General features: G+C 44.5%; 1 protein-coding gene across 1 annotated transcript in view; it reads left to right on the top strand.

Moving 5' to 3' along the window:
- Window positions 1-13,649, top strand: part of nrxn3a (neurexin 3a) — a 280,401-nt gene that overhangs the window by 189,249 nt on the left and 77,503 nt on the right. Inside the window, exons 8-9 of the mRNA XM_071207179.1 lie at window positions 10,631-10,834; window positions 12,721-12,799. Coding sequence (XP_071063280.1) covers window positions 10,631-10,834; window positions 12,721-12,799 — 283 coding nt within the window. The remainder of the gene's footprint in view (window positions 1-10,630; window positions 10,835-12,720; window positions 12,800-13,649) is intronic.

Below are 13,649 nucleotides of genomic sequence, written 5' to 3'. Positions count from 1 at the left end.
AGAGGGGAGAGACGACATCTTGTAGCGTGAATCCACTCTGGTCTCCCTTGTACTCTCAGTGCTGTTCTGGTCACTATTAACACCTGGAAAGGACCTTTCCACCTGGGAGACAGAGCATCTTTTTCAAGAGATTTGATTAGTACATCCTCACCAATCTGAAAAGGGTGGGTGGGCTCCTCTCCAGGCTGGGGGAGCCTGTCAGCCATCTGCCTGTGAAACTTTCTCAACATGTCAGTTAGATATTTGACATAGTTAGTCATGTAATCCTCTGTCCACAAAAGAGTGAGTTTGTGGGGTGTTACTGGGGGGCTAGACCCTGTGAACATTACCCTTCCCATCAATACTCCTGTCGTTGCATTTGGTGAGCTTCGGATGGAGCACAGAACTAGTGGTAGTGCGTCTACCCATTTTAGTCCTATGGTCAACATTGTTTTAGTGAGTTTCTCCTTTATAGTCAAGTTCATTCTCTCAACCTGGCCTGAGCTCTGTGGGTGATAGGGAACATGCAATTGCCATTTGAACTCTAACACTGTAGCTAGACTCTGGGTTATCTTAGAAACGAATACTTGACCTCTGTCAATGTTAATCCCTGCTGGAACACCAAATCTAGGGATAACATCTTTGAGAAGACACTTTACAACTGTTCTTGCGTCTTCTTTTCTGGTAGGGTAGGCCTCTACCCATTTGGAGAACTGGCACACTATTACCAAAAGATATTTGAATCCTTGGCATGGTGGCATATGCGAAAAGTCAATTTGCATATTTACAAAGGGCCCCAAGGAACTGGACCACTTCTTCTTCTTGTCTGCTGGCATATCATGCATCCATCTACAAGGGTCTGTGTAGCTAGTGTGATGCCTGGAGCAAACCATTGGGACTTTATAATCCCATTCATCCCTCCTTTTCCTACATGTGATTTGCCATGTGCAATATGTGCCAAAACATGGAGGAACGAACGGGGACAAACCATCCGTCCGTCTGGGTCGAGCCACAAGCTGGACTCAGTGTCAAGTGTACAACCTCGTCTTAGCCATAAATCTTTCTCCCTAACATCAGCGCAGGCTTGCATGTCCGCGACATCATTAAAGGAAGACAAACACATGGGTTCTGCGGGTGTGTTGAGGGGCATTGGAGCACCATAGAAGAGCAGGAAACTGCTGCTTGTTTAGCCGCGGTGTCGGCTAACACATTTCCACGCAAAGTAGGATCATCAGAATTTGTGTGAGCAGCACACTTAACTACTGCTAGCTGTGTAGGGAGCATGATAGCGTCTAATAGCTCAGCTACTAACGCATGATGTTGAATAGGCTTACCGGCCGATGTTAAGAAACCGCGCATTTTCCACAAGACACCAAAATCATGGCACACACCAAATGCATACCTGGAGTCTGTGAAAATGGTTGCAACTCTACCTTTAGCCAAAATACACGCCCTCAGCAGAGCATACAACTCTGCAGCCTGAGCCGACGTGCCATTTGGCAAGGCCCGGCTTTCTAAAACCTCCCAGTCGTTCACAACAGCATAGCCTGCTAGGTGTACTGTGTCAGACGGCCTGCTCGCAGACCCGTCTGTGTATAGAATCATATCTGAATTAGGGATAGGAGTTTGCAACATATCAGTTCTAATAATAAAATAATAATAATACATTTATTTTGGGGGGCGCCTTTCATAACACCCAAGGACACCTTACAGGGTTACAGATTTACAATTTACATTTACAATTTTACCTTACAAATTAAAACAGTGGATTTAGTGAAGTATCAGCCGGGGTAAGACAAGACAAACAACAGGAAATTGACTACACAAGGACACAAAAGGACACAGGGTACAGATTATAGAGAAAATGCCAGTTTGAACAGGTGGGTTTTGAGTTGGGTTTTGAATGTTGTTATGGAATCAAACTGTCGGATGCGTCGTGGCAGGGTGTTCCAGAGTCTGGGAGCTGAGCAGCTGAAAGCTCGAGCACCCATGGTTTTGAGGCGATAGCTTGGGACGGTGAGAAGTCCTACGGACGAAGAGCGGAGGGTGCGGGAGGGGGTGTACTCCTGAAGGAGGTCAGAGATGTAGATGGGGGCAAGGTTATGGACAGCTTTGTATCAGGGTTTCCGTTAGCCGGTAATTACCGGTTTTTAGCTGGTAACATTTATAAAAACCGGTAAATTCAAAACCTGACGGTCAAAATGTCTGGTAATAATTAGGGAGGCTCGGATCGATCGGCCGCCGGTCATTATCGGCCGATATTCACTCTTAATAGTTTGATCGGTGCTCTCTATAAAGGCCGATCAGGAGAGCTGGATCTGATCCATATGGACATAAACGCGAGTGAAGTGTAACCGGACGCGAGAGAGAGATCAGATCAGCTGCTGAGTCTGACCGAGACACGCAGCTCTGCATGAGCACCTGAAGCCCCGCCCTCTGTTTAGCGGGCTGCAGGAGCTGCATGAGAAACTGACGTGCTGTCAGGAGAGAGAGGGGAAAAGAGAGGCTCCGTTTCTCCCGTGTTATTATTCAAAGTTGATGTAAACTTCTGAATAATGTACGTTATCTACTACAAGTAGTTTGTTTGAATGTAATAATTATGTTGTTTGTTGTTTGTGGAATCATTTATTGAAAAATGAATCTGAATTTTTCGATCTGTTACGATTATAAACTGAAGCAATATAAAAATGAGACCCGTGAACTGAGTTTTAAACTGAAGCATATCTGCTCATAGTCCGGTAATTACCTGCTAACGGAAACTCTGCTACACAACTCTTATTATTATTATTGAAATATGACCGGTAAGTTTCAAATTAGTCCGGTAAAATAAATTCTGCCCGGACATTTGACCGGTGAGAAAAAATCCTAGCGGAAACCCTGCTTTGTATATGAGTAGAATGTTTTTGTAGTCAATACGGTAGCGTACAGGAAGCCAGTGTAGCTGAGTGAGAATGGGGGTGATGTGGTCGGATGAGTTGGTGCGGGTGATGATCCGGGCAGCAGAGTTCTGGATTATTTGCAGTCTATTGAGGAGCTTGATGGGAAGGCCAGTCAGAAGTGCATTGCAGTAATCAATCCGGGGGAAGAAGACATGTCAATCGTTGTGACGCAGTCATGTGTTATTTCAAAATCTGGAATTGGCACCAGCGTAGCTGGGTTTAGGGGGGGGGAGCGTTTAAGTGTGTGGGCTTGAAAGAATTATCGCTTCATAACCAGATCGCCTTGCTGCTGTCATATGCTGAGTAGCAGAGGTGTTCAGAATATGCAAAACTGCATGTGGGACATGTACTACACAGTCACTGGCCAGTACAATGAGAGGATTGTTTGATAACAATTGCAACTGCGGCCACTGCCCGCAGGCATGAAGGCATACCGAGCACCACAGGGGAGAGTCGAGATGAGTAGTATGCAACAGGCCAGAAATTAGAGCCATGCTTACAGAAGCAAGGGGGGCTTTGCAACGGGCATCTTGGTACAGACCAAGATGCCCGTTGCAAAGCCCCCCTGTTCATGGATGCGTAGATGAAAAGGTTGATGGTAATCAGGGAGCCCCAGGGCAGGAGCTGATGTGAGGGCTCGCTTTAAGTCCTGAAAAGCAGTAAGCATGTCCTCAGACCATTGAACAATGTTAGGGGTAGCCTGCAGAGTGGCAGCACGCAGGACAGAGTCCATAGCAGCGTACTCGTATATCCAATGTCTGCAGTAGTTTGCCATGCCCAAGAAGGAAAGCATCTCCTTCTTTGTGCGAGGTGGTGCCACTTTGTTCAAAAGACAAATCCTTGCTGGCGAGAGGAGGCGATGTCCATCCCTCAGAATGTGACCCAAATACGTGACCTCAGTCTGGCAGTACTGCAACTTAGCAAGGGATGCTCTGTGCCCGCATTCAGAAAGTCTTGGCGTACATACAATCTGCCAAGCGCCTTAACTCCCGTCAGGCTCGATGGGCCCTGTATTTCGGCCGCTTCTCATTCACCCTCACCTACCGTCCAGGGTCACGGAACCTCAAGCCTGACGCTCTCTCTCGCCAGTTCGCTTCCGAAGGACCAGCTGCCAGTCCAGACACTATCCTGCCTGCCTCCTGCGTGGTGGGGGCTGTTATCTGGGAGATTGAGTCATTGGTCAGGGAGGCTCAGCGAACGCAGCCTAGCCCAGGTAACTGCCCAGCTAATAGTCTGTTTGTGCCTACCCCTGTTAGCTCCAAGGCCCTGCAGTGGGCACACGCCTCTCGTCTCTCATGTCATTCTGGTGTCCATCGCACACTGTTTATTCTCAGACAACGGTTCTGGTGGCCTTCCATGGCTCAAGACACCAGGGCCTTTGTTGCTGCCTGTACAGTATGTGCCCGCGCCAAGTCCTCCCACCAGTCTCCCTCTGGCCTGCTTCGCCCGCTGCCGGTACCTAGTCGCCCTTGGTCGCATGTGGCATTGGATTTTGTTACTGGACTTCCACTTTCACAAGGAAATACCATCATCCTAACTATTGTGGACAGATTTTCAAAGATGGTACACTTTGTGGCTCTTTCCAAACTTCCCACTGCCCGAGAGACTGCAGATCTTCTGGTCAACCATGTAGTTCGACTTCATGGGATCCCCACCGACATCGTCTCTGACCGGGGTCCCCAGTTCATTTCCCACGTTTGGAAGGCCTTCTGTCAGGCTCTGGGAGCATCGGTGAGCCTGTCATCTGGCTATCATCCTCAGACGAACGGGCAAACGGAACGGGACAACCAGGATCTGGGGGCGGCCCTTCGTTGTGTGGCTTTCAGGAACCCTTCGTCATGGGTCCCACATCTGCCATGGATCGAATATGCCCACAACTCCCTGTCAAGTGCAGCCACAAGTATTTCACCCTTTCATTGTGCCATGGGTTTCCAACCACCTCTGTTTCCAGCCCAGGAAGAGGAAGTTGCTGTTCCCTCCGTTCAGGCCCACCTTCGTCGCTGTCGTAAGGTGTGGAGGGACACCCGAGCAGCCCTGCTCCGCGGCCCGCAACCGCCTCATCGCAGACCGCCACAGGACCCAGGCCCCCAACTACTTACCAGGTCAGAGTGTTTGGCTTTCTTCCAAAGATCTCCCACTCAAGACAGAGTCGAAGAAACTTACTCCATGGTATGTCGGTCCCTCTATTATCAATCCATCTGCAGTCAAGCTCAAGCTTCCCTCACACATGAAGGTTCATCCGACATTTCATGTCTCTCTGTTGAAACCTGTTGCCAGCAGTCCTTTGTCTCCTCCAGTGAGTGTTCCCCCACCCCCCGCATCATCAATAATCACCCAACCTACACCGTCAGGCGATTTACCAGTGGTAAAACTCTCAGCCTTCTCAGCCTTCTAAGAATTAGTTAGCTATTTCTGCTACACTTGAATGTTCTTCTTACCTGTTCTTCTTATGCTCCAGGATTACTCTCCAGCCGGATTACTCTCCACGCTCCTCCACCTCAACAGCCGCTAGCAACCGGATGACTCTCCACGCTCCTCCACCTCAACAGCCGCCAGCAACCGGATTACTCTCCACGCTCCTTCTTCTCAAAATAAAACCTTTGTAACACTCTGCCGTGTCCTGCGTTTGGGTCCTCTCAGATAACCGTAACATTAGCAGGAGCTACAGCGCACCACAGCAGCTCCATTAACAAGGACAAATATAAGAACAAGAAACAAAGAAACAGATATTAAACATAAAATCACAATCACTGAATACAATATGTAAAAGATTATTTGATGTACATTTGATATGGGATTGCACTAAAGAGTTTTTCAGGCAAACCTTATTAAATCTTTGGAACCCGTATCTCTTATTTGATGGTAACAACTCATATTCACAGTTCAGAACATGGTTGGGCTCAGAGACAATGTTTTTTGCAAGCCTCAATATGTTATTATGCGATGGTGATTAAAAGTTTCTTTAAGGTTGACTGACAAGTCGGAGTGTCCTCTGGAGTTGGGGTTAATGCAGTCCTGGGGCCTCATTTATAACGCCGTGCGTAGGATTCACGTGGGAAGGTTGCTTACGTAGTAGAAATCCAAAAAATAGGTACAGACATTTTCCGAAATTTTCCGAAATATTCCGAAACATTGCGCACCGGCGAGGAAAGTGCGTACGGCACTTCCTACGCCGGTTTCCCTTTATAAATCACAACCGACTCGAAATGCGGTGCAGCTTTTGCGGGCTTCACGTAACGCCCATATTTGCCTATAAATAGTCAAAGAAACGCCCATTCATTCATTCAGACTGACTTTATGAAGAAGATCGCAGGAAATGATGACAGAACAGCTAAAAAAGACATCTCACACCGTGTCAGATTTTGGTTATTTTGGGGAGGTCGAGACCAATCCTATTGTTTGGTGGATGCAGTTTGAACCAGAGTAGCAGCATGGAGGTCGGATCGTCACCAACATAAATAAATAAGTGGTCCGAAAAAGGTTAATGACAAAAACAATACACATAGCCTTCCTCAGGCAGTGTGTTTGTACCGGGGACAGGAGACACCCCCTTGATGAGAAACTGTAAGAAGTGAATGGGGAATCCCTCCGGAGTGGAGTCATGATGACTGGATCTGAATTATGTTTTTGTATTTGGTGGTTTGTGTTCCAGCTGTCGATCAGCTGTGCGCAGCGTCTCCACTGCAGCCTGTGCAACCAAGCCGCACACTCTGAGGAACAGCCGGGATGCCAATACGGAAGTGCCACACACTGCAGTTCATACATGGGCCGCTAGGGACTGGCTGCAGAAAGGAGCCATTTCCATAGACCCCCATGTTAAAATGCCCAACTTTACAGCAGAAAAAAACATGTTTCTACCCATGGATGCAATACATATTATTATCGATATAGTTAGATTCCACCTTCGTGATTATGAATCTGTGAGTGAATTGTTTTCTAACACGACCCTTTTATTTATATTAGGTCTCAAAGTGTTTGCATAAATTAGGGCGTGGTCACGTTGATGGACACGTACATGCTTCACTGTCAGCTAACAGCAACTTCTCCACTCTGCTAGGTTACAACCATAGAGGCTACAACGTTAGTTAGTGATAGTGCTGTACTTGACCCTTTAGCTTTAGCCAACACATCCTCACTCCCAGGTCGGCCTATGTTGACGTTATGTCAAGTCCCCTGCCGGCTTTTTCCAACGCAAGGGGGGGGGCCTTAGCGTCCATTTTCAACGCAAGGGGGGGGGGCCTTAGCGTCCATTTTCAACGCAAGGGGGGGGGCCTTAGCGTCCATTTTCAGCTTTCCGGGATGTCCATGTGCTTCTATGGACGCTCATGGAAGCACGGCATTCGTTTGTGTCGACTGCCCTTAAAGGCAATGTGAGCGTCCATTCTCATTGGATAGCGGAGAATTGTACACCCGGAAGTAAATATTCCCCTTACTGACGATTGATTTTACAGTGATATCTGCACTACTCATCGACTAAAAAACACCATTATCCTTGTTAATTACACAACATTGATTGGTTTAAATTGTGTGCAATGCTTTTGTATTTTTCCCCTTCGATTCGGAGAAACAAATCTTTTTTCGGAGTAAAGGATGGCAGAAGACACTACACTACCCAGAATCCCCAGCTATCATTTCTCCCTGCAGAAAAAGAAAACATGGCCGAACTTCGTTTTATTCTGGGTGTAAAATGCCTATTTTAAAGTTAGTTTGGCCATTAAAATGCGTTTTGATGTCATTTGATGCGAGAAATATGAGTTGTTATTTCAGATTATGTGTGCAGTGGATGTACATGATCTTTAGTTTGCTAGTTATTACGAAGATTACTTCAGGAAATTGCGTCCAACGTTTTCATTGTTACCAAGGTGGTTGCTAGGGACGCTGCTATCGATATTATTTCTGTTATGTTGTGTAACTGTTTAATGGTGTTATCTTTATTGCTACCCCCTTCCCCGTCAATGTATAGTGTTGGTCCACAGCGCAAACATATTAGTTTAACAAAATCCGCATCTAAAGATACGTTATTTCCCCCTCTGCAATTCCAGTCTCACATCTCACAGCACATCGTCATTAACAAATACCGGAAACAGACCGAAAACATTTAAAAAAAATAAAATAATACCTTATTCCGAGTGTGCTTGCTTTTCTCTTTGAAAGTCATCACATAACGGCATTGTAATACACGGTTCGGCTGCATTAAATATTACATATCTGCCGTAGTTCTGTATTTATAGAGCCCTGATGAGAAGACAAACATGAGGAACTGAAAACGTGACGTGGATCATAAATATATCAGCCATTAAACAACATCTTACATTTCTTTTCACACAATACGTCTCCTTGCCGTATCAACACTAATTCGGCTCACTTTTATATTTGATCCAATTGGTAGATAGGCTGTATTTACACCATAAAGGTGCACAGATGATATAAAGAGACACCTGGTGGTTAAAGCATGTTATTGAATTTCATTATTTTTATTATTAGATATTAATAGGATCCCTATAAAGTATATTCATTACTCGTTATTCTCTACTAATAGTTAATTAAAGACTGTATATAATGACTATTTTGCACATCCCGTTCAAGATTTCAAGATGTTCTAAGGTTTATTGACATATCATTTAGGCCTACACAACTATGGTGTAGTTCTGCACTGAATGAAAAACTTGGGTCGCAGGTTCCTCAATAGTGCATTACAAGACATCTATCAATATGTGTGCATACCTCCAGCAATGTTAACTATGTTGAAGCACTTATTTTAACTGATATTATACATAATGTATTATACTCTTATAAGATGTATGTAGATATTTCATCTCCGGCCTTGTCAGGTATTGAACAATCAATAAATAAAGAACACAGAATTGTTAAATATAAAACACAGAATTTGTGTGATTATACTAAATGATTTTCAAATAAACACCACTGCATATTTAACTGTTACACATGCTGATGTAACGCAAATGTTCCAACTTGGGATCAATAAAGTATATCTTATCTTAAGCTGATCGATGGCTACTGCCATATTTGCAAAATGTGCCTCTGAACCTTGACAAGTGCATGTTTCAGGCTTATCAATTAATGTAATGTAATGTAATCAATTAACAACAGGAGGGGTCACAAACATAAGTCCAGCTGTTAAATAAAGCTCTTCTGACCTTAGCTGGCATGTGGGTATATATATTAATACTGCCCATTATGGGCACCAGCAATTTTCACCCATTTATTAATTATATGTTTTAAATGTGAGTGTTTCCTGTCCCCTAAACCTCCAGGGATGTACACAGTTTAATACTGGCAACTTCTTATTATGGGAAATACGAAAACGTCTTTTAAAACTACAACTCCCAGTAGAGACGTGCCATAGAGAACATGTTGCGAAACAGAATAGCCAGCATGTGTAGTTCTGGGGACGGGGTGGGGGAGGGGGGACATGGTGGACCCGTTCAAATCCAGTTTTGAACAGTCTGCCGTGGTTCCATCCCATTTCAAGTGCTGTTCGAGGCTCGGTAACCCTCGGAGCACACTCTCCAATCACAGAGCTTGAGGACTATCACGGGGTTTGTCAAACAGAGCACATGGTGTAGTCCAAACGATAGCTGGGGATTCTGGGTAGTGTAGTGTCTTCATTGCCTTTAAGGGCAGTTGACACAAACGAATGCCGTGCTTCCATGAGCGTCCATAGAAGCACATGGACATCCCGGAAAGCTGAAAATGGACGCTAAGGCCCCCCCCCTTGCGTTGAAAATGGACGCTAAGGCCCCCCCCCTTGCGTTGAAAATGGACGCTAAGGCCCCCCCCCTTGCGTTGGAAAAAGCCGGCAGGGGACTTGACATAACCTCAACATAGGCCGACCTGGGAGTGAGGATGTGTTGCTTTAGCCGTGTTCGTGGTGATTGTGCCTTTTAGGGAATATTGTTACAAATACCAGACAATTACAATGTCGTGCTGTGCGCTTGAATGCACTAACAGAACTTCCAAGAAGTCTAAAATGATAATATTATACATGTTAACCCCGTTCGCAGGTGTTTGTGTGCTTGGTAGCTTAGCTTGCTACTTATTAGCCAGCTAAGGACGTAACCCTTTATGCATACATATACATTTTAGTTTATGATTCAGCCTTGGGTAAGACTTTTATAGTCTATGGCTATGACGCCCATAATGCTAAACGGGAGCAAATGTTAATAGGGGACCCAATTATCCCAGTGGTGGCCGCCGGAGCTAACGGAGCCAACGGAGCCGGAGGGGGCTAGCTCCAGCCGGCGTCCCGGAGCTAGCCCCCTGCGGCTCCGTTAGGTCCGGGCGGTGGAGTCCGTCGTTATAACTGGAGATCAAGGAATGCAGCAAAACGCAGACTTGGTTCGCCTGCTGTAGTATTAGCTAAATAAATGATGTTGAACAGCTGAACATCGCCACAATTGTTCTGCTATGTATCGGTACTTCTTTTCTCAACGTGTGAATGACAAGCATTAAGAATAACAAAATATAGCTAATTCTCTTGCAGATTGTCTCATTTGATTATGAATGTAACGTTTATATTGGGGAACTACACTGTTAGCAGTGAGGCCCCTGGTCTGAAACAAGTGTTGGACCAACTGACCAACACACAGCCCGAGAGCCACTGCCACTGACTTATTGAATATGTATAAAGCATCAGTTCCTGATATGAAATATGTCTAAAATGACTTTATGCTCTTGATTTTGTCTCATAGAGGCTTCCATCCTATCCTATGATGGCAGCATGTATATGAAGGTGGTGATGCCAAACATCATGCACACTGAGGCGGAGGACGTCTCGCTGCGCTTCCGGTCTCAGCGGGCTTACGGTCTCCTCATGGCTACCACCTCTCGAGACTCAGCCGACACGCTCAGGCTGGAGTTGGATGGGGGTCGTGTCAAACTCACGGTCAACCTAGGTATCGTATACCCCCAATCCCCCCCCCCCCCTCCCCCATCTGCCTCCACTGCTCCCCCTTTCCCGTGAGACTGTTCACTGTTAAGCGGTGACCTCTGCTTTCACCTCTATCCCTTTGTTTTCTTTTTGTATCAGTTACTCATTACTATAATGCCTTTCTAACTGGTTTCTAACTTTACAACATGTGTGCATGTCCTTTAATGCTGTGCACACAGAGAACCATGGACTGCTTACTGAATTCAACAATAACATATTAGGCTACACATCATAACTTAATTTATTTTAATGGTAAACATGTTTTGCCCATCTTTGAAACAAACAAACAAACAAACAAACCATATCCATATTCTTGTGTACAGAACTTTTGAGACAGTCTCAGCACAGACTTTACAGAATATGCATTATAATGAAGAGACACTGGGCTTTAAAGTCTGGTTACTAGTTAAGTGTTTAGTTAAAGACCCAAGTGTGCTGAGACTTTCTAAGAACTGATTTCCACCAAGTATGTCCACTGATCTTCAGTCCACCATTTAACAGGACATCAGAAGAAACCTCTTGTCTTTCTCACTAATCTCATTGTCCCGTCTCTCTGTCACCCTCCTGTTCTTCTGGGAGCTTGTTTTCTTTGCTGATGATTGTGTCTTATCTGGAATTTTATGCTTTTTCAGTTTTTAGTTTTTATGTTTCCCGTTCAACTCCATTTTTCATCCTGCTTTGTCAAAAGATGGTATTCACCCCTTCAAAGGCCTTAAGCCTGCGGCCCGTCAGGCGAACAGCCCGAGAACAGAGCCCAGCAAAACCTACAGCTGGCTGTGACCCCAAAAACATTTTCAATCATAATTAGTAAAGAATGACAAATTAGTCACATATCCAGTATGTGTTCTTAAAAGGATAACATGTACAGTAAGAGTAATGGCACTATCAGCAGACGCTGGCTGGTTTGCCATACCACATAGATAACCTATGTATTCATTATGTTAGTTCATGAAAGCAATATCCCAGATAGCAGGTAACATGTTCATGCTATGCAGCTCTAATTGGTCCGAGCGAATATCATTTCTTAACCTATATTAATCTGTGGGAATTCTGCACTTTGTTAACATGTAAAAATGTTAAGATCTAGTCTTGGATTAATTCAGTGACACTAGGCGTAGGATAGAGTTGCAGATCTGATGGTTGGGGTTGTTGTGCCTCTGCATGGTGCTGGTGCTGATTGGATCGTGGCTGTTTGCTCCCACTTTTCTGTTGCGGTTGACGACACATGAAACCACCAGCCACATGGTGACCAACCCTCACTGTCTCACAACTGAATATAGCAGTCATTCTGGCCTCACCGGACTGTTAACAGATCACACCAACACACCTCAAATAGAACCTCTCTGCTGTTGGAACAGCAACACACAATTGAAACATTCTTGATTTCCTGACTTTTCAAAGATCGATGGCTCTAACATGGATAGCTGTTTCCACCGTGTCGGTGCGGAGGCTTTGGAGCCAGAGACTTTGACTGTTCGAATCTAAATATGTAAATCTAAAATGGAACAGGCAGTGTTGGGTTGAAACATTCATGTAGCTGGTACTATAAGTGGCCATTTTACTGTAATACTGTGCCTAAACAATTTGTAAATCTTAAGTCTGGTTCTAAGGGTAACACAACTCTAGAAAAGCAGCTTGTAAAAAACAGTACATTTTAATGACAAATCCATGCTTTACCTTATTAACATTTAAAAGATGATTCTGGAAATCTTAAAAGTAAACGTAATGAATAAAATGGCTGCCTTCCTGCATGTGTACGTCCCCGGAAGGGTGGACTTTTTGTTTTTGGATGTCTGCAGCAGTAACCTTGAAGGATGCAATTTCATCTGTCATTTATTCTTCCCCATCTAGACTGTATCAGGATAAACTGTAACTCCAGTAAGTTAACACTCAAGTTTCATTTTGCTTTCTATGTTGATGCTATGTTGATGTTATTTCTTTAAATGAAATGTCTTTTATTAAATGTGAATTCTGCACCGCCCTTCCCTTTTCTCAAATTGCTATCAGAAAGAAACACTCCACCGTTTTGCCCAGTCGTAGCCACATACATATGTATTGTATTTCACTCCACAATGTTTAAGTAAGCATAAACGCCAATTCAGAACATTTAATAAGTGATGACAATAAGTGCTTACAATCTGAGAGCACACTGAGCTACTGAGGTTTGTTATCCAAGCTTTTACTCTCACTGACACACTTGATTTGTAAAGCTTGTTTACTATTTGAATACTGTTGATGTAGATGTTCAACATGCTGGTGGACCTCCACGGGCCATATAACCTTCACCCCCTTGTTAGTACCCAGAAAACCTTTTGCTAACAAGTCTACATGAAATACTTCCATCTGGTGATTGGTTATATAGAGAATGGATAGTTGGACTCACCAATAAATAACAAAACAACTGTTTCCATGTAGTCCAGCACAGTCTATGCACATGTAATACATGAAATACAATGTGTATCCAATCTGTACATAAGTCGTGGTAACCGACAAAGCTAAACAAAACAGAAGTACCTGAATCTATCAACAATACATCCCAATGGAGAGAAATGGCGTACTGACCAGATTTAAATGTAAGCTGAAGCTCGTAAACCCTGCTGCACCCGCTGTTCAAACCTGAATCTGAATGTTTCATTGGGATCCAAACGCTTCTGGGCACAATGCAGACTTGCTTTGTTCAAAATGAAAGAAACACATGAGGTCATTTAAATCCAGGGAACACATTTATGTATCCAGGAATGTCCCATTGAGATACAAGATCTCTTCTTCCAGGGAGTCCT

This window comes from Pseudochaenichthys georgianus, chromosome 22 (assembly GCF_902827115.2).
Source record: "Pseudochaenichthys georgianus chromosome 22, fPseGeo1.2, whole genome shotgun sequence".
Lineage (NCBI taxonomy): Eukaryota > Metazoa > Chordata > Actinopteri > Perciformes > Channichthyidae > Pseudochaenichthys > Pseudochaenichthys georgianus.
The sequence above is the reverse complement of the archived record's forward strand: the minus strand, read 5'-3'. Positions and strand labels throughout refer to the sequence as shown.